At 45.2% G+C, this 26,823-nt stretch overlaps 1 protein-coding gene across 1 annotated transcript in view; it reads left to right on the forward strand.

The window, feature by feature from the left end:
* Nucleotides 1-26,823, forward strand: part of ADSS (adenylosuccinate synthase) — a 211,258-nt gene that overhangs the window by 134,739 nt on the left and 49,696 nt on the right. Inside the window, 5 exon segments of the mRNA XM_029593957.1 lie at nucleotides 9,926-9,992; nucleotides 14,690-14,797; nucleotides 15,268-15,349; nucleotides 17,021-17,147; nucleotides 20,680-20,834. Of these exon segments, the coding sequence (XP_029449817.1) occupies nucleotides 9,926-9,992; nucleotides 14,690-14,797; nucleotides 15,268-15,349; nucleotides 17,021-17,147; nucleotides 20,680-20,834 (539 nt within the window).

The raw sequence follows: 26,823 nt of genomic DNA on the forward strand, positions 1-26,823 counted from the left end.
TTCTGTTTTGCATTTCCGTCACTTGGGGAAGCTGGATGCTAGCCAAGTGTTCATTGAGTTCAATTAACGACGTCTCCCTCCCCCCCCCCCCCCCCCCCCCCCCCACCTCCAGGTAAAGTTGTTAAAAAAAAAAAAAAAAAAGCAGCAAATACTCTGTTAATGCTCCGCGCTTGATAATGTCAGTGCTCCCGAACTGGTGCATATTCCAGTTATCACATTGGCTGTCACCTTTTCCGCATCATCGGGCCATGAACGCTCCAGTCCTGTTGCTATGCTCCATAAATTTTTTTTGTTTTTAGAAATCTAAAGAATATTTAGAGCTTTTAACATTGAGGACATTTTCAAAGCCATTTGCCCCAGGTAAACGGGCATTTCTAAAAATGGTCATCCTCGATTGGCTAAATGTGCTCTCGGCGCTTTCTCAGCACACGTACTTTAAGCTGGACTGGTGGGAGGCATTCCCAGGGGCGGAGGAGAGGGTGGGCTGGGGAAAAACCCACAAGTAGATTTGATTTCAAATCCGTGCATGTCCGCCATTTTATGCCTGCACAAACTGCAGGCACAAAGGCCGCAGATGCCTTCTGTCCTGTGGGCTTTCTGAAAATTGCTCCCTAAAGGAGCTGTATCAAAACAGAACTGTAAATGAAGCCTAGTAATGTTTTCAGCTTGTCAGCAATATTTGTCTGTAGGACAAGACATTTCTGAATATTTTTTTTAAAATACCTAAAAATTGTTACCAGATAATCCTGTTAATATTTGCTTGATAATTGTACCTCTATTTGAGACTGATTCTCAGAAAGAACTATCTCAGACTAGGCAGTTGTAGCAGCAGATGCAGTTATAAGTTGTTTGCTTTAGTTTTGTCTGTCATATCGTTCTTGGAGAAAACTACAATTTTAATTGGTTTTTTCGAAGGATGTGACTGCAGGGATGCAAGAAGGCTGTTCTAGTGTCTAGAGAATGTTGTGAGTAGAATTCCATGGAGGTCATCAGGAGGCGACCAGCAGGGACTGGATTAGCACGGGTTAGAATGGTCTCGTTTAGAGTTCTGATGCATACAATTGTATCTGTGTTGCTTCCTGATTTACCTCCCTTTTTTTGTGAAGAGTGAGAAGAAACACTGTCAGTCTGCCCTCTGTGTTTGCATGTGTGCATTCTTTTGTGGATGCCAGGGTGGATTAAAATCCCTGGTATTTCAAGTATGGTTGTACTGTAAACGGGTTAGACACAAGATGCCAGTGCACTTCTCTGGTATCTTCTGTGATGCAGGCCTCCTACTCGGCGAGATGTGATCCGGATGGCTGCTCTCCCCCACATTCTCCTGAATTCCCCACTGGCTAGTTGGTTCTGTTCAATGCAGCATATACTTGTACGTTTGTTTATGCCACCCCAGCAGGGATTTAATGGAGAATGAGGTCTCAGAGTTGAGGAAAACTGGGCTAACCCAGACTGCTTTTTGGGCTACTAGTAGGTCTTGCACAGTCTAGTGCGGTTAGGGAAATAATTAGGGGAATATCCATTCATGGACAGCCCTCCCACTGGCAGAGCTGTAATGGATACCCTTGGTCCTTAGGTTTATAGCAGAGCTCTGCAATAGGTTCTGGGGGCAGTATTATTTGGAAGTCAGAGAAAGAGGTTGCAGTTTCCTGAATTGGATTTTGGGCCTACCTGGAGCCTCAGAAACCCTCTGAGACCAAGATAAGCCAAAGGGGCTCTGCTGCTGTATTCTCCCCACGAGGTGCAGAGTGGCTGCTCTGGGACTAATTTTTAGGATTTCAAACCTTTATTTAGAGGAGCCATGCTGAAGGCCTGGGCCTTTCCGAAGCCTGGGGAATGGGGAACCCTGGGCTGAAGACGCCCAGTGTTTAGGGAAGATCTGCCCAACAAAGTCTGTGACCTGTTGCAGTGGATTCCTGCTGTTATTTAAGTTGGGGAAGAAGGTTTGTTTCCAGCATTTGGGAGGAAGTGGGTTTTTTCCTGCCCCTCTTCCCATCCATTTAAGGGGGCTGGCAAGAACTGTTGGGGATCCCTGGTGGTAGGAATCCTTGTGGGCTGCAGAAGATTAATCTACTAATACTGAGTAAAAGGCCTACAATCAAGGGAGGACACCCATCTGGAATCACAAAGAGCCCTGAAGGATAGAAACTCTAACTCTGTGCCAAGATAAATTTTTATGCCATCGGGAGGGGTTTCCCGACCATCCAAGGGGGGTCTGGCCCAGAGGGCCCACTGAACAATCGAATCCAGAAGTGTGGATGGATTCCTGGCTTAATAAAGACTAATGCACAGATAGAGGAGAAAAGGTCTGTAATTTAAGAGAGAGACTGTGGTGTGTGATTTTACCATATTTAATTGTGCCATTCAACAAAACTGTGTCAGTATAGCTTTACTTTGGACACTGCCTATGTGGTTCGAGTGTGGTTTGTTTGGCGCACAGCTCACAGCAGAATGAGGGAGCTCCATCACAGCTCATAGTCGCCCTGTCCTGGGCCTGGAGAGGACTCCTTTCCACTCCTAGTCTGAAGGACCTACATCTTAGGATGGGTTGAAGTAAAAGCTAGCCAGGGTCCCTGCCCCAAAGAACTTACAAATAACTTTGTCCCCCTCCATACTCGACTTGAACCTTAAGGAAGGGTTTCACTGGAATTTGGCGTTCTGAAGAGAATGATGTTCCTTGATGTGCAGTGCTGCTAATAGGGGAATGATAGGAAAGCAAAGTGTTAATGTGCAAGAGACCGTATTTTTTCCTTTTATGTTCACATTTCTCTAAATCCTGTTTAACATTTTGTTTTTTTCTAAGCATAAGTATTTTTGCTCTTATAGGGACGATTTTCAAAATATTTGCACTGCTTTCAGGGCCTTGCATCTATGGGTCTGCAAGCAAATTTTGAAAATTTGGGGGCCAACCGTCACTGTGGGTACTTGTGTACCTGCAGACTATTCACCAAGGGGGGTAATTTTCAAAAGGATTTATGTGTGTAAATGTAGCATACTATTGTAGCAATTTTCAAAGGCCATTTAACCTCATAAAGGGCTCTTACGCAGGTAAATCCTATAGACAATTCAATGAATATATTGTTGCAATTTCAAAAGCCCACTTAAGAAAGTAAAGTGCATTTACATGTGTTAAACCCAGTTTTAAGCATGTAAATGCTTTTGAAAATCAGGCCCCAAGAAGATAACTTTGAATCAACTCCACGTAGCCCAATATATGCACATGTATGACCGCGCAAAGATCTACAGTAATTTATCAGGTACATGCAGGTTATAAAAATACATGTATGGCTACGCACAAATATCTACAATGTATTGAAAGCATGTACTTTTCCTCCCTATTTTATAAACATATTTTACATGCAAAAAAAAATAACTTGCTTGCGTAAAACCTTGATTTATATGCAGAAGAAGGCATATTTTAAAGCATACAGTAATTAACAACATAAGATTTGCCATACTAGATTAGACCAATGATCCAAGTCCAGTATCCTGTCCGGTATCCTGTTTCCAACCGTGGCCAATCCAGGTCACACATATCTGGCAGGATCCCAAAAGGTTGATTTATTTATTTATTTATTTATTTATTTAATTTTATATACCGGCAACCGTTTGCACATCGTGCCGGTTTACAAGTAACTTACAACAAAAGATATATAGGCGTAGCCTTTACAGAGAACAGTGTATAACATAAACGCAGTAACAGAATAAATAACTAAATAACTAAAGGGAGGGATGGAGGGGGGTAGTCGAGACAAATGGGGGGGCAGGGGGGGGGTGCAAACAGACATAGGGGGATAAGATATGAATTGGGATTCGAGGAAGAAATATGTACACTTGTTATATACAAAATTGTATGAATCATTAGAAGGGGAGGGTATTGGGTGTAGGACCTGAACGGGGGATGTTGGAGAGAGATGAGGGTTGGGCTAGCATGTTAGTTGGTGGAGCTGATGAGGAAAGGGGGTATGCTTGGAGGAAAAGCCAGGTTTTGAGTTTCTTTTTTGAAAGTAGGTGTGGAGGTTTCGGTACGTAGGTCAAGAGGCATAGAGTTCCAGAGGGAGGGGCCTGCAAGGGAAAGGGCTCTATTGGTGGTGGAGATGAGTCTAGTGGATTTTATGGAGGGAGGGATAAGGGTTCCACGGAGGGAAGCACGGGTGGGTCTTGTGGAGGTACGGGGGAGGGATTGGTTGATAGATTCTATGTTGCTTATACCAGGGATAAGTAGCGGCTTTCCCCAACTCCACCAAGTCACCAGTTTGCCAACACTTCTGTTAGTAAATCCTGTCCATCTCCAGTTCGAGACCCTTCTAGTTCTTCACTCTGAGCTCCCCACTTCCCCACTTCAGACCTCCCACCCAACAATAGCAGACAACAGATGAGTCTGATATTTGCGCAAGATAATTAGGTATAAAATTGTGCGAATAAGATGCCTAGTGCAACCTTTTTTTCTGTCAGGACACACCTGACAGATGGCTCTTACATGCGGGACACACTGAACACATGATAGTCACGGCGCTAAATGTAAACATTTACTCTGTATCTACAGGAACCGCCCTGACTCTCCCCAACAATGGGTGCAGAACAGAACTAAGACATTCCCCGTTCAATTTACCATACAAAACAGATATTTCTGGTGTCCTCTCAATAACAGCAACATAAACTCTCTCTCCTACCATAGCCCTCCTTATGAAAAAACAGCAATTTACCACCAATACATGTCCTATTGAGAAAACACAACAAATGCTGATACAAATGCCTACATGCTAGTAAAATACCTCACCTCGGTCACACACATAGAATCGACCGTCACTAAATCCAGAAAGATAATAAATATGGAGACAGAAACTGGAATGAAAACCCAAAAAAGCCACTCTGCATGCAGTGCGAACCTGAAGAAATGGAAACAGAAATATAGTACCTAACAGACTCCTAGGATCTGCAATAATGCACACAAGCTAATGTGCAAAAAGTTATACCTGCATTATGGAACTCATTCAAACAGTAACAGCCCTACCCAGGGCCGGTGCAAGGGTATTGGGTGCCTTAGGCGACCCTTGCGCTGCTGCCCCCCCCCCCCCCCCCCCCACCTGTTTCGGCCCTAAGAAGCACACAGGCTTTATTTCTCTTTGCTGTGAGTGGGATAGGCCCCGTTTGCGGCACCACATGGCTGCTCTTCGGCGCCCCCTACGTACTCTGTGCCCTAGGTGACCACCGAAGTTCGCCTAATGGACGCGCTGGCCCTGACCCTACCTATGTAAAGGCAACACTACAAATGTTTAACCAGGCCTTAAACTCCAGTACATCTCCTATTAGTCAAGCTGCTATAGATCCCTACATAGAAAGTACAAGCTTGCAGAAAACCCTTAACTGGGCCGCACACGCAGAGCACAGACAGACACTCACCAAATACAGAATAAAGTGACCTTCAAGTTAATGTTTTTGTTTTTCCATTGTTGCACTGCATCAGACTGGCTTCTTGCTGTTTCCAGTTCAGTTTTTGTCTCCACATTTCTATTTATACATTTCTCAAGTAATATAAAATAATAATTCTAAAAGTAGAATAATAAATGTTTCAAAACAATTGATCCAAAATAATAGATACTGATATACCACAATCAATCAGACATATTTATACCACCCTACATGCAGTGGAAGAGTAAATTTTTTTCTTCATTAATTTGACCTCATACATCGGCATCATAAAATGCAAGTTAGCATGTTGATGAGAATGCCAAGTTTTATAATCATAGGTCATGTAATGAAACTTTTTTTTATGCTTTAATACTGCAGTGCAAAAGTTCATTTATTTGACGGCTTTCATATATACTTCAATTTACTTAGCTTAATAGCTTGATAGCTTGAAGAAACGCCGTGCTGCCAAGGTGTACAAGGCTCATCTTATTTGCCCGACACGGAACCGTGTTTCGGCTTCGCCTTCATCAGGGGGCCGAATTTAGCTGAAAAAGGAACAAAGAAATTCACCAAATATTCAAAAAATTCAACAGTTCAATATAATGAAGGGAAAACGATGTAGAACCAACAAATTTACTCTTCCACTGCATGTAGGGTGGTATAAATATGTCTGATTGATTGTGGTATATCAGTATCTATTACTTTGGATGTTTGGACGACTGAGACCACTTCCTCAATTTTTTTGAGAGTTCTATTGTGACGTCAAAACAATTGATAACAGAATAACATCCAATCATTAAAAATTTAACAAAATTATTAAAAATTCTGTAAACACCAATACAATATTTCAAACAGCAGACACATCAAATAATACCCAATAATTAAAATGGCAGTCAATCAAGAAAGATGAACTTAAAAAGGCACCTTTATTTATCCTCTCCAGCAACTCTCCTACTCCTTTCCCTTGCAGGCCAATAGCACAAACCAGAAGCAGCAAGGGCTGCTGAAGCTCTGTCCTCATGCTTCTCTTCCTTAGGGCCCATGACTAGTCTGTCTCACACACACTCTGACACACTCACACCACCCACCCTTTCTATCTCTCACACATCAATTATCTTTCTCTTTCTCTCACATACCAACCAGTCACCTCCCTGACCACTCTTGCTGTCACACATGTTTTCTCTCTCTTACCTACACACACAGTCTCAATCAAACACATTTTCTCACACACTTGCCCCAATCTCGAGCTTGGTGCGGAATTGGAGATTCCAAATTGGATAATAGTCAACACTGATGCAAGCCTCTCTGGATGGAGGGCAGTGTGGCAAGATCGGTTGGCGCAGGGCCAGTGGTCAAAACAGGAGGCCTCACTCACCTCCACCCCCAGCACACATGGCAGCTGCAGCACAAGGCAGCTGGTATGCTGCTTATTAAAGCAGAGTCGTGACAGGCTGGGAACTTGAGCAGGAGTGACTGCCCCCGGCCCTGCAGCGGTAAGGAGGCAGCACTCAACTGTTTGCCTGTGCTACAATCACTGCGGTGCAGAGCGGTCAGCTGAGAATGTGGCCACGGGGGATTTCCTGCCGCGCTGCTGTTTAGGAAATCTGTCATTTAGTTGCCTTGGGACTGCAGCATTGGGCAGGCTCTAGCTGGGGATATCCGTGCTGAAACATCAGGGGGAGAGCACTGAGGATGAGAATTAAGATACATTGAAGATCCTCTGTGGAGAGAAGGAGCTTGCTCAGCTCCCAATCAGAGTGGGGTCACGGCTCCCTGTGCCTTTCTGTAACCAGCCTGTAATGCTACTCCCTTTCCTTGCTTAACATCCCTCATCTCAAATATCCAGGTCTACTTAGAAATTTGTCCTTTCACTAAGTGGACAGTTATAGGCTGATAATTAGTAAAGCAATGGTCTGCCGACCGACTCACTACATCCAGCCAAGGAAGAGCGTCCGTGATCGTGATTAGATCACTGAAATAGGCAATGTGCCTTTAATGCCCCCCTTCCATGCAATCATCAGGAGCCAAGCACTGATCTTATCTGGGAGGCGGCTTGCCACTTCATTCATCAGCTACCTGGGGCAGGTAATTGATGGATTTCCCAAACAGCAGCGCGGCAGGAAACCTCTGGAGCCACATTCTCAGCACGCTGCTCTGCGCCGTAGTGATCGCAGCACAGGCAAACAGCTGAGTGCTGCCTTCTTACCACTGCGGGGCCAGGGAGGGGGGAGCCTTGTGACATGATTCTGGCATCGGCAGTAGCAGCATGCATGGCCGGTAAACATCACTTCCTCTTCCTGGACGCAGGGGCAGGAAGAAGAAAAGGCCCCGTTGCTGTTGCCGGCTTCCACAAACACTGCTGCCGTTCCCCTCAGGGCTTGAATGTGCTGATGGCAAGGGCAGGAACGGCAGCAGTGTTCGTTGAAGAGTTCTGTGCGTCTCGCTGGGGTGAGGAAGAGGGAGGGAAGAGCAGCGGGCGACCAGGAAGTGCATGACTCACCTGCCGCTGCTTTGCGACACACTGATGTGTCGCGACACCCCGGTTGAGAACCGCAGGCCTAATGTATTCCTGTAAATCTCTTACAAAATAAATAGCAACTCGGGCGTTTACGTGCAAACCATGTACCAAACACTCCCACTTTGTTCATGCATATATTTGCTTGCAGAGGTGGATATAGGCGCGTATGTGATCTGTTTGAAAAATAAGACTTATGCACAAATGCGTCATATACATACGTTTTTGCCTTTTTCACGTAACTGGTTTGAAAGTTCACCCCCTATTGTATAGTCAACGCCAAAGTACATGTGAGGATTTAAAAATGAGCTCCCCATGCATTGCTTGCTGACTTCGTCCTCTCCCCTGATCTTTTATGGTGTAGGTAAAATAGCGCAGATACTTTTACTGCAGAGGTGGAGGGCTATTTTCAGTGATTTATTTTTCCTTCTATAATCTTATTTTGCATTGCACTGAATGGACTAGGGTTGTATATGTCTTTTCAAGCATCATTAAACAAGGCAGTGTGGTGACTGAAGTGTAGGCAACGTTTTTTGGTTGCTTCTTCTTACATTGATCGCACATCACAGTCATGCGATTGGACGCGCGTTTTGGACGTGCTAGCTTTACCCCTTATTCAGTAAGGGGTAATAGCACGTCCAAAACGCGCGTCCAACTCCCCCCGAACCTAATAGCGCCCGCAACATGCAAATGCATGTTGATGGCCCTATTAGGTATTCCCGCGCGATTCAGAAAGCAAAATGTGCAGCCAAGCCGCACATTTTGCTTTCAGGAATTAGCGCCTACCCAAGGTAATTTCTGCCGGCACCGGGAAAGTGCACAGAAAAGCAGTAAAAACTGCTTTTCTGTGCACCCTCCGACTTAATATCATGGCGATATTAAGTCGGAGGTCCCGAAAGTAAAAAAAAAAAAAAAAAAATAATTTTGAAATAGGCCCGCGGGTTGAAAACCGGATGCCCAATTTTGCCGGTGTACGGTTTCCGAACCCGTGGCTGTCAGCGGGCTCGAGAACCGACGCCGGCAAAATTGAGCGTCGGCTGTCAAACCTGCTGACAGCCGCCGCTCCTGCCCGAAAAGAGGCGCTAGGGACGCGCTAATGTCCCTAGCGCCTCTTTTTACCGCCGGGCCTAATTTAAATAAATTTATTTACTGAATTGCGCGCACAGGAGAGTGTCCTGTGCACGTACCAGGAGAGTAGGCGCTCGCCTGCTCTCCTGCGATTTTACTGTATCGGCCCGAGTAGAAGCAAACTCCGAGCTCGTTCTCTGTCCAACTTCAGATGATGACACTAGGAGAGCAATTGTGCATAATTGAGAAAGGGAAAATGGAATGATAATGTTATACTATTCTGAGTAGTGACTCGGCCAGAAAGGCATGCAGTGGAAGGTTCACACAGCATTTCAGTGATCACGTGGACCCTAACCTGCATTATTTTTAATATAGGATATGATTGTTTTTTTTTTTTTTTATTCATTAAACTTAGCAAATATATTTTTGTCTGTAAACTTTTGTAAGACCAAATTTTGGGTGAATCTAGTCCAGAATGACTTTTAGCAGGCCAACAAAGTTTTAAAATTCACCGCCGCTATGATTATGTCGCCTCAACAAATGGTATTGGTATTGATTCAGAGTGACAATTTCTTATGGCATCTCATTCTTGGGAACTGCATTCTGAAAAGAGCAAATGGTGAGTGTCATGCTTGTTCAGTGCAGCTCCCACAGCAAGAATCCATTTCATGCAGAAGGACTGCATGCAGGTATCCTGTCACATTTCATGCTCTAACTGCACAGAAGCTAAGGGTATAAGTAGCTGAATGAAATCTGCTGATTCCGGTCCACCTGGGAGAGGCGGTATCTTCTGTTGATTCTTGCAGTTCACCAGAAGGCATCATGAGTGACTGGAAGCAACAAGAAGCATCTGATCTGTTTTTCAATAAAATGCAATACTTGAAAACTCTGGTTGGGGGAAAAAATGCTCTTTTTGTTTCTCTTCCCATTTAGTGTTTGATTTCCATCAAGCAGCTGATGGCGTTCAGGAGCAGCAAAGACAAGAGCAAGTAGGGAAAAAGTACGTGATTTTGTTTTTGATGAAAATTCTGCACTGATCTTAGTCATAAAACATCAGGCTAAAAGAACCGAAATATGATGTATTTCATTTTCAATTCAGAGAGAGAGAGCCAAAAGGTTGCACCTTTATCTTAAGTGAATGATGTTGCACGTTGACACAGCTGCTCCTAAAGTGGGTGCTAGACATCTTTTTTTTCAAACAGGCCGATACAGAAAGCGCACCATTTAACACGCAATTGGCCGCGTGTTTCCCACCAGCGTCTATTACACCTTATAGTATAAGGGGTAATAGCGCTTGGAAAACGTGCGGCTAACCCTGCCCCCACCCCCCGAAATTAATAGCGCTCATCACATGCAAATGCATGTTGATGAGCCTATTAGTTGCCAGAAATATAGAAAGTAAAATGTGCGGCCAAGCTGCAAATTTTATTCTCAGAAATTAACACCTGCCTAAAAGCAGCCATTAAGTTCTAAGCAACCCTGAAAAGTTGCTTAGAAAGTGTACAGAAAAGCAATATTTTCTGCTTTTCTGTACACCCTCAGACTTAATATCCTAACAAAAAAAAAAAAATCTTCCTGCCAGTCAGCAGGTTAGAAAACAGAAGCTCAATTTTGCTGGTGTCCGTTTTCCGAACCCGTGGCTGTCAGTGGGTTGGAAAACCGACGCCGGTAAAATTGAGCATCGGTTGTCGGGACCTGCTGATAACCATCCCTAACGCTAATAAGGAGGCGCTAGGGACGCGCTATTGTCCTTAGCTCCTCGTTATTAGCGTGCGGTCTCATTTAAATAGAGAATCGCACGCCCAGGAGAGGTGCCTGGGCACGCGCCGGCTCTCCCACACCTCTTATTGAATCGGCCTGAATGAGTGGAGAGAAAGGAAGTAACTTTGTCCCTCCGAGCCTGTGGAGACTCTTTCATAGTTGCTATTCCAAATGAGAAGTTAAAAAAATAAAAAAAAATCTCTATTTCCTGCTTTGTTGTCTGTGACCCACCCCATTTGGAGGCAACGAAAGCCATATTAACAATAATATTCTGCTGTGAGTCTTAAAACATGCCAATAAGGCGATTGAAAGTGCCATATTAAATAAGCAATAACATACACCAGGATGTATAGTTAACACCAATTTTTATCAGCTGGATGTATGAAAGGCTGTGTGCCTTTATCGTTTGGAATGAACAGATAAACCCATTATTGGACTCCCTGGAGATAGTTGGAAAAACAGTACAGTCTTAGCCTGCCGAAAATATTCGTTTATTCCTAGTTAACACTAAGTTATCAGTAGGCAGGTTCCTTGCTAAATATCCCTCTTCTTGTCTTCTGACTTCTCGCCGTCCCCAGAAGATAGAAAAAAAAGCTTTTGCTCACAGTGGCACTGCCTTTTCCTGTATGCCCAGTGGTTCCAGGAGAAACACGTTCCGTGGGATGGCTCGTGGAAGATTCTTCAGGGGAAGAGAACAGGAGAGCCACGCTCCTAATTAATTTTTTTGTCCTTCCCCAGGACAGAAATAGTGTTTTGCATCTATTTTTCTGCAGATGTCATGTATGATTTCTGGGGTAGAAAGTATGGATCTTCCTGGACTTGGTCAGGCAGCGCAGGACCAATGAGAGAAATTTATAGCTATGTGCCAAGCGGTTTTTATCTCTTGGTGTTTTTTATCTTGTTAAGTAGACATTTGTAGGAAAAACTTAAGATAGCTAACACAAATTATGTATTTTGAGTCCTCTCTGTTGCAGTGCTTTAGATCTGAAGAAATCCGAGAGCCAAGAATCCGGGAATAGATGAGAGTAGGGCAGTGATGGCGAACTCCAGTCCTCGAATGCCACAAATTGGCCAGGTTTTCAGGATATCTACAATGAATATGTATGTGAGAGATTTGCATGTACTGCTTCCATTGTATGTAAATCTCTCTCGCGCATATTCATTGTGGATATCCTAAAAAAAAACCCCCAACAAAACCTGGCCTGTTTGTGGCACTTGAGGTCTAGAGTTCGCCATCACTAGAGTTAGGGTCATGGTGAAGGCTTTTGGCAAATGTTTCATTAGCGTTCAGCTAGCTCCCTGGATGTTAATTTTCCTTTTATATTTTTCATAATAAACCTTTCAGTCTTTGGTCCGTAACTTGGGAACTATGCATATGTTAAGTTTTGTTTGTTGGCAGTTTTCTTGTTTTATCTTTTGTTAAATGCAAATTAAAAAAAAAATTTTGTTGCAGAGACTAATCAACGTTTTAAGGTGCAGACTTCCCAGAGCACAAAGGCCACTTTCTCAGAGAGTGTTATGGGAGAATGTTATTTGTAATTGTGTTGGGCTCCCCTATGCTCCTCCCAAAGATTTAGCTTTTAAAATTGGAAAAAGTAAGCTTTTAGGCATTTTCTTATTCTGGGTATAACCAGTTCAGTTGAAATTTTGGTGGCCTAGAGCACGTTCTGTGATGTCATCAAGTCTAGTTAAAACAGCCCTTCCCATTGGTTCCCGCCTCATGGATAAACTTGAGTCTTCAGTGAATGAGATCTGAGCCTGATCATGTGATGCAGTCTCACAAATCACATGGGTAGATTTTATAAATTTACGCGCGCGTGTACTTTTGTTCGCGCACCAGGCGCGAACAAAAGTACGCCAGATTTTATAAGATACGCTCGCTGCCCGTTCCCTCTGAGGCCGCTCCGAAATCGGAGCGGCCTCAGAGGGAACTTTCTTTCCACCCCCCTTGGCCTATCTCCCCCCCCCCCCCCCCCCCCCCCCCCACCGTTGTCGGCAGAGTTACACCTGTCTGAAGCAGGCATAACTCTGCATGCGCCAGCAGGCTGCTGGCGCGCCATCACCCAACCCAGGGGCTGGTCTGGAGGCCTCTGCCACGCCCCTGGGCCGGCGCCACGCCCCCGGACCTGCCCCAAACCGCCCCCTGACCCCGGACCTGCCCCCTCCTGCCCCTTTTACGAAGCCCCGGGACTTACCCGCGTCCCAGGGCTATGCGCGCTGGCGACCTATGCAAAATAGGCGCGCGAGTGCCCTGCCCGCATAAATCCAGCCGGATTTACGCACGCAGGGCTTTTAAAATTCGGCCCCCAGTGTTTAATATTCCAGCTAAAAAAAGGCATAGTGCGACTTCATACTAGCCAGGAACATATTTGCTAAATACTTGTTTGCTGCAAATATTACTTTTGTTTGACATTAGGTACTAGTTTATATGCCTGCATTATCAAACTTTTGACACAAGCTTGTTTCTGTTAACAAAATTAATAAGGCATCATATGTGGTCTTTCCTGTAGCTTTTGTATTTTTGAAAGCTTTCACAGAAAGAGATGAAAAGACCAGACCAAGACCAGATTTAAGGACATGGCAACACGCCCCCCCCCCCCCACACACACAAGTCAATATGGAAGCCATTTTAAAACTGACGGCAGAAGTGCAAAGTCTGAGGGTGCTCTTTACCCCGTGGACTTTGTGCTTTTTTTTCCAGTGTGAAATTATGAGTATGCTTTCACTTTGAAAATTACCCTCTACTGACACTCATTTACACTTGCTAATTTGTGCTGGTACTTTTCACGGCAAAACCCATGCATATACTTTTGAACATGGCAAAGCATGGGCGTAGCTCCAAACTCCACCCCAGGTAGGCCTCCCCCCTGCTATGGGTTGGGCAGTCTTCCAAAAGGGTCACTTCTGTGGGGAAAGCACTGTTTAAATCTGTAGAGATGGCTTTCAAAATTACCCACTTTATGAACACATCTTTCATAGAAATAAAAAGATCAACAAGCTGTTTGTCAGCTGCTATCTGTATGCTTGCTTTGTTGCATTTTATTTTCCCCATATCTAAGTAGACTGGCATGATAATGGCATTGCTTTGAACTAAGGCACCTTTTGCTCAAGGATTTAATTTCTGTGAATTGTGAAAGTATTTCACGGAAATAGTTATGCAAAAACCTGTTTAAAAAAAAAAGAAAAAAAAAAGTAATAAACATTGTGGAATTCTGTGCCCCAAGTGTTGAATTTAAGCTTAGGCCGTGCAGAGCTTTCTCTCTTCCAGAAGCTGCAGGCAGTTATTTTGAAATTGTGAGTACGTTGATTTCATGATTCTTGAGTGGACCTAAAGTCTGGTCCTGCTTCTGCCAACCATAGCTCCTGGTAGAGTCTGTGTCCTTGATGGCTGATACTTACAGCGGCCTTTTAGTAATACTGAAAGGACAGTTTGCTTTCTTGCAATGTGTCCTTTTGGCAGTACAGTAATCCTTTTAATTGCTGGCTGCCTCTTCTAGGACAAATAGCAAATAGAAAGTCATTTTCCTTTGTAACCATGGGTTCACACATGCGGGTACGCCTTCCGTCCCCAGCAGCACTTTGATCTGTGGGGCATCCAGGCTGCTAGATTCAATTCTTTGCTAGAAGAGAGGGTGCATGGCAGCATTTGGAAGATGTGCTGCAGTTCTGGAGGGAAATTCTATGGTTTTTTTTGTCTCCATAAAGTTGCCCAGTGTTGTAGAATTATTTATTGTTCTTCATAATGCCTTGGTGAAGAAGTGGAAGTTAATTTTAAATGACAAATAGGTGTTCCAGAAGGTAGGGAACACCGTATTCTGCAGAATTATTTGACCTGATCTTGTTTCCAGGATGAAATTGGTGTCCAGAATTGTTGTGCTTGTGGAGGGATACTGTAAAATAACTTGTTGGTATTTCTTTTTTTTTTTTTGTCTCAAGTTTGGGGACTACAAAAAAAGGTATCGGCCCAGTGTATTCTTCCAAAGCCGCACGGAGTGGCCTTAGAATGTGTGATCTTGTGTCCGACTTCAGTGAATTTGCTGAGAGGTATGTATGGGTTTCTTGTTGACGCTGGAAATGTGACTCTTCCAGCATCGGAAATAGATGGTTTGGAATGTGTTCCAGTTAAATCAGTGACTGTGGATAAACTCTGCCTAGAAGAGTTAGAATCAAATAAGTGAGCTTTTGTATTGACCACAGAATAGATTACCAAGTCATTGTCCCACTGTCTCTCTCTCTCTGGTTCTTTGAGTACACATAATGTTAATTCCCATCAAAAGAAATTCCACTGCGTGCGGCCCAGGGAGGGAAGGCAACTGCCGCTACAGTGCCAGTGAAAGAGTGTCTTGGAGGAAGGGCTGGCCTAGGCAGACTGAGGGAAAGGCGAGGGCACAGACGGCCGGGGGGGGGGGGGAGGGAAAAAAAAGAGGAATTCCAGGCCCCTGCAGGAAAATGTGGCATGAAAGTAGTCACTTTGGCCTTCTTTTATGTGACTCATATTTAATTTTTTCCTTCAGGTTTAAAGTTTTAGCTAACCAGTACAAATCTATGTATCCTACGTTGGAAATTAACATCGAAGGTGAACTGAACGAACTCAAGGTGAGAGCGTCGTGTGTTGTGGGGTTTCATTTTTTTTTTTTTTTGGGTGGAAGGGGGGGGGGGGGGTTTGACCCAACAGTTTCCTTCTGCTCATTTAAACCTCCAGCTCAGTCAGAACCGGGGCTGGGATCCTGTTGTCCTGAGCCTTCATTCGCAATTATTGGGGATGTTTTTTTTTCCCCGGTTTCGTATCCCACCCTAATTTATCTAACCTGGTTATTGCAGTAACAGTCCTGGCCTGGTGCAGTGCACCACAGCTCCTTACGGAAGCCTGCAATCATAGGCCCTGAATCTGGCCATTAGATGTCTCACTTGAGTGATGATCATGATTCCCTCACCACCAGGGGCTGTAAACGCTGCCTCTGTAGCATCCCCAGACCTGTCTGACCTGGAGACCAGAAGACCCGACTCTGGGATCAAGCCGGGAACCTTCCGAATGGCAGTGTACAGCTCTGCCACTGAGCCTCCAGCCAGCCCAGGAAAGGAGATTTCAGCATCACAGTGGAAAATATTTTTACATCCTCGGCACAGTGTGCGGTGGCGGTCAAAAAAGCAAGCAATGTTAGGAATTATTAGACAAGGAATGGAGAATAAAAACAGAGAATGTCATAATATCTCCATGGTGAGACTACATTCTGATTGCCACATCTCAAAAAAGATATAGCTGAACTGGAAAAGGTACAGAGAAGGGCGACCAAAATGATAAAGGGGATGGAACGATCCCCCTATGAAGAAAGGCTAAAGAAATTAGGGCTCTTTAGCTTGGAGAAGATGACATAGGTCTATAAAATCATGAATGGAGAAGAATTTGTAAATACAAATCTGTTATTTACTCTCTCAAATACAAAAGACTAGGGGGACACTCCATGAAGTTACTAAGTAACAAATTGGAGAAAATATTTTTTCACTTAACGCACGATTAAGCTTTGGAACATATTGTCAGGGGATATAGTAAAGGCAGTTAATGTAACTTGGCTTAAAAAAGGTTTGGACAAGTTCCAGGAGGAAAAGTCCATAAATACTTATTAACCAGGTAGACTTGGGGAAAGCCACTGTTTTCCCCTGGGTGTTAGCAGCATAGGGTCTGTTGACTATTTGGGATCCTGCCAAGTACTTGTAACCTGGATTGGCCACTGTTGGAAACAGGATACCAGGCTTGATGGACCCTCGGTCTGATCCAGTATGACAAGTCTTACGTTCTTATTCTAAACTTGTTTTTGATTGGATTGTAGAGAGTGGTGTTTTGTTTTGTTTTTTTGTATTCTGTCTTTTGTGACTGGTCAATCACTTCAAAGTAGATTAGGTTCAGGTACTGTAGGGTCCCTAGATGGCTTATAATGTATGCTTGTACCTGAGGCAATTGAGGGTGAAGTGAATTGCCCAAGGTCACAAGGTGGGGCAATGGGCTTTGAATCCTGGATTCCCTGGTTCTCAGTCAACTGCTTGTAACCACTAGGCAGCTACGCCAAGGTTGTAGCGTTAGTGATGTAGGAGAGCTTTCAAAATTGCTCATTGTTGCTTCATTGTCATTGCACATCACTCAAGACTTGGGGAGAGAAGGGAGGTGAGATGGGATAGTGGTGAATTATGCCTTTTGCTTTGCATTGTTTCATGTTGTGTTAACATACTGCAAACAATCTGGATCTCACGAAATCCCTTTGCGTTTCACAGGGCTACATAGAAAGAGTGAAACCGATGGTGAAGGATGGTGTGTATTTTATGCATGAAGCCTTGCATGGTCCACCAAAGAAAATCTTGGTAGAAGGTGCAAATGCGGCTCTACTGGATATTGATTTTGGTAAGTAGCTTTTGTTCAGGACCATGGTACATGCAGAGAATGCTTCCAGCTTTTAAGAAAGTATGAGGTGCGCAGGCATGGTCTGGTGCTTTTTTGATGGCGTCTCCCACTTTGTAGAATAAATTGACAGTGGATACTAGGCAGGAAATTAATTATCTGACATTTTGAAAACATTTGAAGACATGACCATTCCCAGAAGACGAAATATGAAAAGTGGGATAACATTGACAAGAAAGCTGTAAGGCTGGTGTAGGAATTTTGGCAAGAGTATGTGTTGGGTAGTTTTTATTATATTTGTATTATTGTTCCCGTTCCCTGCCCTGCCTCCACACCCCCCCCCCCCCCGCTTACCTCACCTGTTCCTCCCTTTCACAGGAAATTTACTCCTAATAATTGCCTATGATAAATCACCAGCTGAATTCTTTAACTTTTTGTTAAACTTTATTTATCTCGCTACTTAATTGTTTTTGTTGATGACTACTTTCAGTACTCTCCAGTTATTATATTTTGATATCTTTCCTGTCTTCCAAAGCCCATGTTTTTTGTTCCCTGTTTATCTTCTATACAGTTGTTTAATGGTTTCCCCCTGTTCCATTGTAAACCGGTACGATAAGACTTGGTCTTGAGCATCGGTATATTAAAAAAACCCTTAAATAAATAAATAAATAAATAAATTGTATACTGTATAAACTCTTGTATAAATCGATCTCGTGTATAAGTTGAGGGTAAAACCTAGGGGGCTTATGAAATGTTTCAATACTTCCAGCCCTTCCCCATATCAAAAATACAAAACCAGCCCCATCCCATCAAAGCCCACCACCCTCCCTGGAAACACACCCAGAGCATAAGTCCTCTCTATTGAGCCGCAACTGCAAGCCCCCCACAAGCGCGGCTTGCCGTGCCGCACTCCATCACTGCAGCCATGTGTTCCAGAGCCGCAGTCCTCCTAGCCGTGCCTCTCGGAGCCTTCACCACCCCAGGAGACCTGCCCACCTTGGCAAGAACCGCTGGACACCAGCTCTGCACCCACTCAAACAACCGGTCACCGACGCAAGCAAGCAAAAAGGAAAGCTCCTCTCCTTGTTCAATCCCTCCTTCCCAAACCCTCCCCAAACTCACTGAAGTCCCTGGTGGTCCAACAGGGGGCCCGGGCGCGATCTCCTGCTCCCGGGCCCTCGGCTGCCAGCAATCAAAATGGTGCCGGCGGCCCTTTGCCCTTACCTGTCACAGGTGCCGGCCAATGGCACCGGTAGCCCCTATCACATGGTAAGGGCAAAGGGTTGCTGTCGCCATTTTGATTGCTGGCAGCCAAAGGAGCAGGAGATCGCGCCAGGGTCCCCCGCTGGACCACCATGGACTTACAATGAAGTTTTGTTTTTTTTTTGGGGGGGGGGTTGGGAGGGTGGGGAGGGGCTGTGCACAACATACATATAAGTCGAGCCAACTAATTTGTGCCGATTTTTGGCATAAATTTCTCGACTTATACATGAGTATATACAGTAGTATGTTTTAATTGTGATTATTGTCCACTGCTTTGATTGGCTTTTCAACCAGGAGGGTGGTACATAAAAACTTGTAATAAATAAATAAATATTCAAAAGCTTGCTGAGTCGGTAAAATAACTGGGTACCTTTACCTAGTTATTTTTATCCTGATGTTCAGTGGCACTTACCTGATTAAAGGTGTGGCTGAATATCCAACTAAATCTAACTTTGTCCGGCTAGATTTAGTTTAGCTGAAGATCCCTGAAAACTAGCACTAAATGGCCAAATTCTTTTTCATGGTGGGTGGGGGAAGCCAATGATCCTCAATTCTCCACCCCCCCCTCCCCGAAAATAATTGATGTGCAGGGATCTGCTACTCCCCTCTCCTCCCACTGCAGGATCTTCTTCCCTGTCACTCATAAGAGAAAGCTGAGTGGGGAGCCCAGCAACCCTTTACGGATTCCCCTCCTTTCTGCCCAAAAGTGACAGCTGATCTGGGGGCCCAGTTGGCCTCTGCGGGATCCACCTCCCTCCCAGCCATCTGATGATCACAAAAATGTTCCTGTTGTTAACCCCTCCTTGATCCAGCCCTCTCCTTCCCCCTTATTTTAACTAAACCCCAGGTGCCTCTGGACTCCATCCCCACCTCCCAGCCTTCTGAATTCCTCAAATCCCTACTGAAAATCTAGGTTGTCGAGGGGGACATACTGACCTTCTGGCATCCAACATTGCTTTGATGGCAACCCTCTCAATCTACTGCTAGGACAGAGAGAGAGACTAGAGAGCTCACTGATAGAGATCTGCAGGACTGCTACTTGGCAGTCAGTGCATAGTTTGAGCATCGAGCACTAATGAATTAAGATGTGGACATTTTGCTGATGTTGTTTTTGGATACAGGGATTCTCTGGGCTATGATCAGATCATCTGAGAAGGGAACTGCAGCGGTAACTCCTACCCGATTCAATCTGGGGTGAGACACAGCAGTACCTGATAATTCTCTTCTTTTAGTCTCACCCCAGACTGAACCAATGCACTTTGTGCCTTCATCACAAATGGTGATTGGTGATTATGTGGATTGCATAATTTCCCCCCCCCCCCCCTTCAGGACTGCTATGCAGTTCAGTTGGACTGGCAACAGGGAAAGAGAGTCATAGATGGAAGGGAGCAGGCGAGGTGAAACCAAAGCTCCATGGATGATCTGGTCTGATCTGGAAGGTGGCACTGTGCCCATCTAGGTCTGTTCGGTGGGGCACTTTGTAAAAACCAGTAGACATACATCTTAATGATGACTTTAATATTCCATTATGTCAAAACAGTTTTTGACGAATTGTTTTGAAGTAATGGGATATTAAAGTTGTTAAAACATGTCTGCCTACTAGTTTCTACAAAGTGTTTATAGTAGATGTAGGATTTTTTGGTTCCTTACCATTTGATGGAATAACAGAGAAGACTTATCAATCACTGAGTGTTCGGTGTACACAGCTTAGACACTATCATGTATGTTTATCATGACAATTTATACACTGGTCAGACAGCATAATCATAATAATAATAAAAAAAAAAAAGCACAACACTTCATTTTGTGATGCCTGATAGAATTGGTATCTATATGTTTAGTGCATGGAACTAATGGAAATCCTGATTATTGGCGTTTCCCATGTTTTAACTTTTTTTTTTCTTTTGAAATTTGATATTTTTCTTAATTTTCTCCAAGATATTTTTATCTCTGCAAAATATAATTTCTAGCCCTTAACAAAAAAAGAGTATGGTGGACAGAAATAAGAGGTTAGTGTATTTTTTTCAAGACCTCTCAGAAATGGGACATCCCATCTGATTTTTCTCTTATGCTACATCTCACCAAGGCACAACAGCGGTTGTTTCTGATTTGCAAGAAGTCCTGAAACCTGGCTCCTCGGGCCATAGCAAAACATTTTACAATACCGTACGTTCCATGCTCAATACAAATGTTGACCAAGTGCTTTGTAGAGCTTAGAAGTAAAAGGATGCTTTTATAGAAATGAGAGCTTATCTTTTTTGTTTCCTTTTAGGAACTTACCCTTTTGTGACCTCTTCAAATTGCACTGTTGGGGGGGTGTGCACGGGTTTGGGGATGCCACCCCAGAATGTTGGAGAAGTCTATGGAGTTGTAAAAGCATACACAACCAGAGTTGGAATAGGTGCCTTTCCTACTGAACAAGATAATGTAAGTAGCATTACATTGTGAGTCCAACTTTCAGCATTGGGATGCATCAGTGGACGTGCAGAGATTAACGCTAGTATTTTATAAGCCATGTGGCGAGAGCTGAAGAGTTTATAAAACGCTGCGGCTTTCTGCTCTGAAAGTACACATGTATGTTTCCAGTGCAATAAAATGCATACTTTCTTTATCCATTTTATAAACATACACTAGTATTATGCATGAAATAATTATGACACTGTGTGAATAAACACCCAGAATTAAAGGCATAGGCAGTATTGAATGAATTATACACATATTCCGTTCTTGAAAATACTTGCATGCGTGCTTGAAAATCACTAGTTCACTGATACCTCCACCAGTTCTCCCAGTCCGGCTCCAGTTCACATAGACTCTCTAGCACTTCACCCTAAACCCCCACCAATCTGCCCAGACCTTCCACCCAAAAGCTATATGCAAGTCCAATTTCACTTGCCACGGATCAATGAGTGGGTGTAAAATTGTACGACTAAACTTGGTAATGACTATGGGGTAGATTTTAAAAGAAGCGCGATCAGCCTACTTTTGCTTGCGCATCAGACTCAAGCAAAAGTACGCTGGATTTTAGTAGATACGCGCGGAGCCGCGCGTATCCACTAAAATCCTGGATCGGCGCGCGCAAGGCTATCGATTTTGTATAGCCTGCGCGCGCCGAGCCGCGTTGCCTCCCCCCGTTCCCTCCAAGGCCGCTCCGAAATCGGAGCGGCCTCGGAGGGAACTTTCCTTTGCCCTCCCCTCACCTTACCCTCCCTTCCCCTACCTAACCCACCCACCCGGCCCTGTCTACACCCCCCACTTACCTTTGTCGGGGGATTTACGCCTCCTGGAGGGAGACGTAAATCCCCGCGCGCCAGCGGGCCTGCTGCGCGCCGGGCCGCGACCTGGGGGCGGGTACGGAGGGGGCGGCCACGCCCCCGGGCCGTAGCCACGCCCCCGTACCCGCCCCCAAAACGCTGCCGACACGCCCCCGGAACGCCGCGACGACCGGGCCCGCCCCCCGACACGCCCCCGACACGCCCCCCTCCGAGAACCCCGGGACTTACGCGAGTCCCGGGGCTCTGCACGCGCCGGGAGGCCTATGTAAAATAGGCTTCCCGGCGCGCAGGGCCCTGCTCGCCTAAATCCGCCCGGTTTTGGGCGGATTTAGGCGAGCAGGGCTCTGAAAATCTACCCCTATGTGTAGATCTCTCACAAAATAGTGACTACCCCATTTACTTCTGAACCCCACCCCAGATCACCCGACCTCTTTTTTCCCCCCCTGATAAAAAGTTTGTGCAAAACCGAAAATACGCACACACTCTCAACGTTTACAAAGTAGCATATAGCCCACCTATGTGCAACGTATGCATGCATATGCTATTTTTACATGCAAATGCCCTTTGAAAATTCACTCTATCATGTGTATACATATAAATACATTGGTGTATGCATAAGATCCCTTCCTCTTGGAAACCAAGGACAGATCTGAGTAAACCCATCCCGAAGACTCAGAGGAGCCGATGGACATGTGCTCAGAAACAGACTCAACATCTGAAAATCCCAGTTCGACCAGCTCTTCTGGGGTGAACACTATTTGTGGGTAGTCCACCAGATGAGGCTTACTGGGGGCTTCCCCAACGAGGGACTCAGCTCTGTACGTGCATGATGCAATTTTGACGCTTTTTGCATTGTGGAGTTCGATGCCCCCCTCTTCTGCGTCAGTACTTGCAGAATCTTCCTGTGTCAAGCCAGATGATGTGCGGTGGTGGTGCTTTGGTGCATCGGGCTGCGACACATCTTTGCATGGGTGCTTCGGCCTCGACGCAGGCGTCGACTGTGCATCTTGTGCACGGTGCACCTCAGTAAACTCCAAGGATGGGGCTTTGACTGGGTCGTAGGGTGCATATTCCAGTTGCCCGTATCTGGGACAATAGATCCTCCGATCAGGGGCAGGCTACGGTTCTTCATGAACCAGTCGCCCAGTATAACCTCGGACCAGTGGGTTCTTTCCATCATCTGCCAAGGGTACCATTTGAACTTATTGGGTGTCCTGCCAAAATTGCCCTCCGATTCCATTTTGGGGGCTGTTAGCACATCAGGAGGAACTTCTAATGGAGTTTTCCTCCCTTTTAATGGCCAAAGCAGCTGAGCCTGTTCTACCAAGGCAAAAAGAATGGGGAGTTTCCTCCAGGTACTTCCTGATTCCAAAGAAAGCAGGAGGACTCATCCCATCCTAGACCTAAGGGCCTTGAACAGATTGTTAGAAAAGAAAAGCTCAAGATGGTTTCCCTGGGCACCTTGATCCCCCTTTTGCTAAAAGGGGATTGACTGTTCTTCCTCATTATCAAGGATGCGTACACTCACATCGAGATCTTCCCCAGTCACCAGAAGTAATTCCGATTCATGGTGGGAAAACAGCATTTCCATAATTGGGTGTTGCTTTTCAGGCTAGTGTCTACTCCACGAGTCTTCACAAAATGCCTGGCCATGGTGGCAGTGCACCTTTGCTGGGTGGGGATGCATGTTTTCCCTTATTTGGGTGATTTGGCTGGTCAAGAGCACATCTCATGCAGAGGCCATTAGGTCCATGTGCTTGACAACACTGGTGTTGGATTCACTAGGATTCGTTATCAAATACCCGAAGTTCCATCTCAGCTCATCACCTCAATTGGACTTCATAGGAGCCCTGCTAGACACGGCTCAAGCCAATGCCTTCTTACCTCATCAAAGGGACATCACTTTGGTGACCATCGCGGAAGAGATTCAGCAGAGCTAGCAGGTGTCAACCTGGCACATATTGAGGCTGTTGGGTCATATGCCCACAACAGTCCTTGTCACTCTCTTGACACAATTACACATGCACAGAGCCCAGTGGACCCTGAGGTTGCAGTGGTGCCAGGCTACGCAGAACCTCCAGGATTGCATCCGAGTCACTTTGCCCCTCCAGGACTCTTTGACCTGGTGACAGGTACTTTCAAATCTGGAACAGGGGATCTCTTTTCGAAGTCCTCCTACCCAAATTGTCCTAACTATGGATGGGCTGGGGAGCTCATGTAGATGGGCTCAGCACCCAGGGTCTCTGTTCTGCTCAGGAAAGCTGTTGTCAAATCAAATTCCTGGAGCTTTGGGCGATCAGGTGCGCGCTATGGGCTTTCAAAGATCAGCTGTCCGTCAAAGTTGTCCTCTTCCAAAGTGACAGGCAGGTGGCAATGTGGTCTGTGAACAAGCAGGGAGGAACAGGATCGAACCTCCTGTGTCAGGAAGTAGTTCAGATCTGGTCATGGGCCCTGTCCCACGGGATGGTGTTCGGGGCCATGTACTTGTCCAGGATGGAGAACATGGTAGTGGACTGACTGAGTTGTACTTTCAGACCCCACGTGTGGTGTGTGGCCCCCAGGGGATTGCGAATAGGACATTCTGCCTCTGAGGGAGCCCCAGTGATGGATCTCTTCGCGTTCCCTTTCAACAGAAAGGTGCCTCGGTTCTGTTCCCTGTACAGGTTAGATGGCAAACCAGCCTCGGACGCTCTTGCCCTACATTGGGGCAAAGTTCTTCTGTATGCGTATCCTCCAATTCCCTTAGTGGTGAAGACTTTCTTGAAGCTTTGCAAGGACAAGGGAACTATGATTCTTATAGCCCCTTATTGGCCAAGACAGGTCTGGTTTCCACTCACCCAGAAGTTGTCCATCCAAAGACCGATCAGTTTGGGGACCTCCCTAGATCTCATGTTTCAAGATCGAAGCAGGTTGCGACATTCCAATGTCCGGGCCCTGTCGCTCAACAGCCTGGATGTTGAGAGTTTAATCCTGCAACCACTCAATCTCTCACAGGATGCGTCTCTGGTCCTGGTGGCTTCTAGAAAGCCTTCCACTAGAAAGTCTTATGGACTGAAGAGGAGGTTTTCCGTGTAGTGTGAGCAGAAGGCCCTGGATCCATTTTCCTGCCCCATCACAAACTGTTTGATTTCTTCTACACCTATTGGAGGCTGGCTTGAAAATCAACTCCGTTAGAGTTATCTGAGTGCAATTGGCACATACCATCACGGTGTAGATGGTGCACCCATCTCTGTACAGCCTATAGTTGTACTTTTTATGCGGGGCTTGCTTCAATTGAAGCCTCCCCCTAAGGCCTCCCACTGTGTCTCGGGACTTCAACTGATGAAAGCTCCTTTTGAGCCGCTGTGCAGTTGTGAGCTGAAGTATCTGACCTGGAAGGTTATATTTTTGGTGTCAGTCACATCAGCGAGCTCCAGGCCTTAGTGACTTATCCACGTTATACTAAGTTTTATAATGACAGGGTGGTCTTGCATATGCATCCTAAGTTCCTGCTTAAGGTGGTGATGGATTTCTATCTTAACCAGTCAATTGTCTGCCAACATTCTTTTCCAGGCCCCATTTACACCAAGGTGAACAAGCCCTGCACAGTTTGGACTGCAAGCGAGCCTTGGCCGCCTATCTGGAGCAGAAAGAAGCCCATAGACAGTCCACCCAACTTTTTGTTTCTTTTGATAAGAATAGGTTGGGCATTGTCATTACAAAACAAGACACTATTGCATTAGCTAGCAGATTGCATCTCCTGTTATGCACAGGTGGGACTGCATCTTGGGGGTCATGTCGAGGCTCGCTCTGTCCGAGTCATAGCAGTGTCAATGGCCCACTTGTGAGAAGTTCCTGTGGAGGAAATCTGCAAGGCTGCGCCGTGGAGTTCTCTCCACACATTCACATCTCACTATTGTCTGGAGAAGGATGGCCGACGCGACAGTAGGTTTGGCCATCCTGTCCTTCGGAATCTGTTTGAGGTGTAGAACTCATCTAGGGCCCATTCTTTGGGTCAGGCTGTCTTCTCCCTCTGTTACCAACAGCACTGTTTTTGTGCCCGTTGGCATCTGGTTTGGATGTATGTTGGTACCCTTTTATGTCGGGGAGGAGCTTGTAGCTAAGGATTCATCCATGTGTGAGTACTACCATCCTTCTTGTCCTCTGAGAAAGGAGAGTTGCTTACTTGTAACAGGTGTTCTCCGAGGACAACAGTATGTAGTCCTCACGAAACCTGCCCACCACTCCGTGGAGTTGGATTTCTCCTATTTTTGTGTTTTATTTATATTTTTTATAATTCTATGTTATAAGACTGTCCTTGTGGACATGTGGTATGGGGCATACTGGTCATGCCCAGTGTGGCAAGTCAAAGTTCTAGAAATTTTGACTTAAGTTTTCTGTGTTGGGGCTCCTCCTGATGATGTCACCATGTGTGAGCATAAACATCCTGCTGTCCTTGGAGAACGCCTGTTACAGGTAAGCAACTCTGCTTTCCAGATATTTCCTTTTTTTTTTTCCATTTCCACATAAGTGTGTTAAAGTTTTAGTTATATAAGTACTTTTAATTTCCTTAGGGCTTTGTCCACTCATCCCCAATGATCCTAGTTTAAAGCCTTCCTCAGTAGATTTGCCATTTTGTTCTGGGTCATGTTGCGCCTCTTCTTTGACAGGTGAACCCCCATCTCTGCTCGGTAGTCCCTGAAACATCATTCTATGGTCCAGGAATCCAAAACACTCTCATTGACACTATCAATGCTGCCATTCATTTATCTCCAAAATGCGAGCTTCCCTGGCTGGGCCTTTACTTGACTGGGAGGAAGGAGGAGAATACCACTTGTGCATCTATCTGCTTTACCCTCTCTCTGAGTCACAAAGTCCTTTTATATATGATCTGTGTAGTACCTAACAGAGTTATTTGTTACAACATGGATGAGCAGCTTCAGATAGTAGTTAGACTTAAGGATTTTCAGCAGTCTCTTTGTAATGTCTCGATTTTTGGCACCTGGCAGACCGCATACTTTTGTTTGGTCGGCAGATGAATTTCTGCATGCAACTCGGAAGCAAATCTCCAACCACTACAATTCTCTGCCTCCTAAAGTAATGCTTTGCACACTGAAATGGTCCTTTAGGGGTTAATTTTCAGAAGGCTTTCCACATATAAA

Source organism: Rhinatrema bivittatum, chromosome 3 (assembly GCF_901001135.1).
Source record: "Rhinatrema bivittatum chromosome 3, aRhiBiv1.1, whole genome shotgun sequence".
NCBI classification, from domain to species: Eukaryota; Metazoa; Chordata; class Amphibia; order Gymnophiona; family Rhinatrematidae; genus Rhinatrema; species Rhinatrema bivittatum.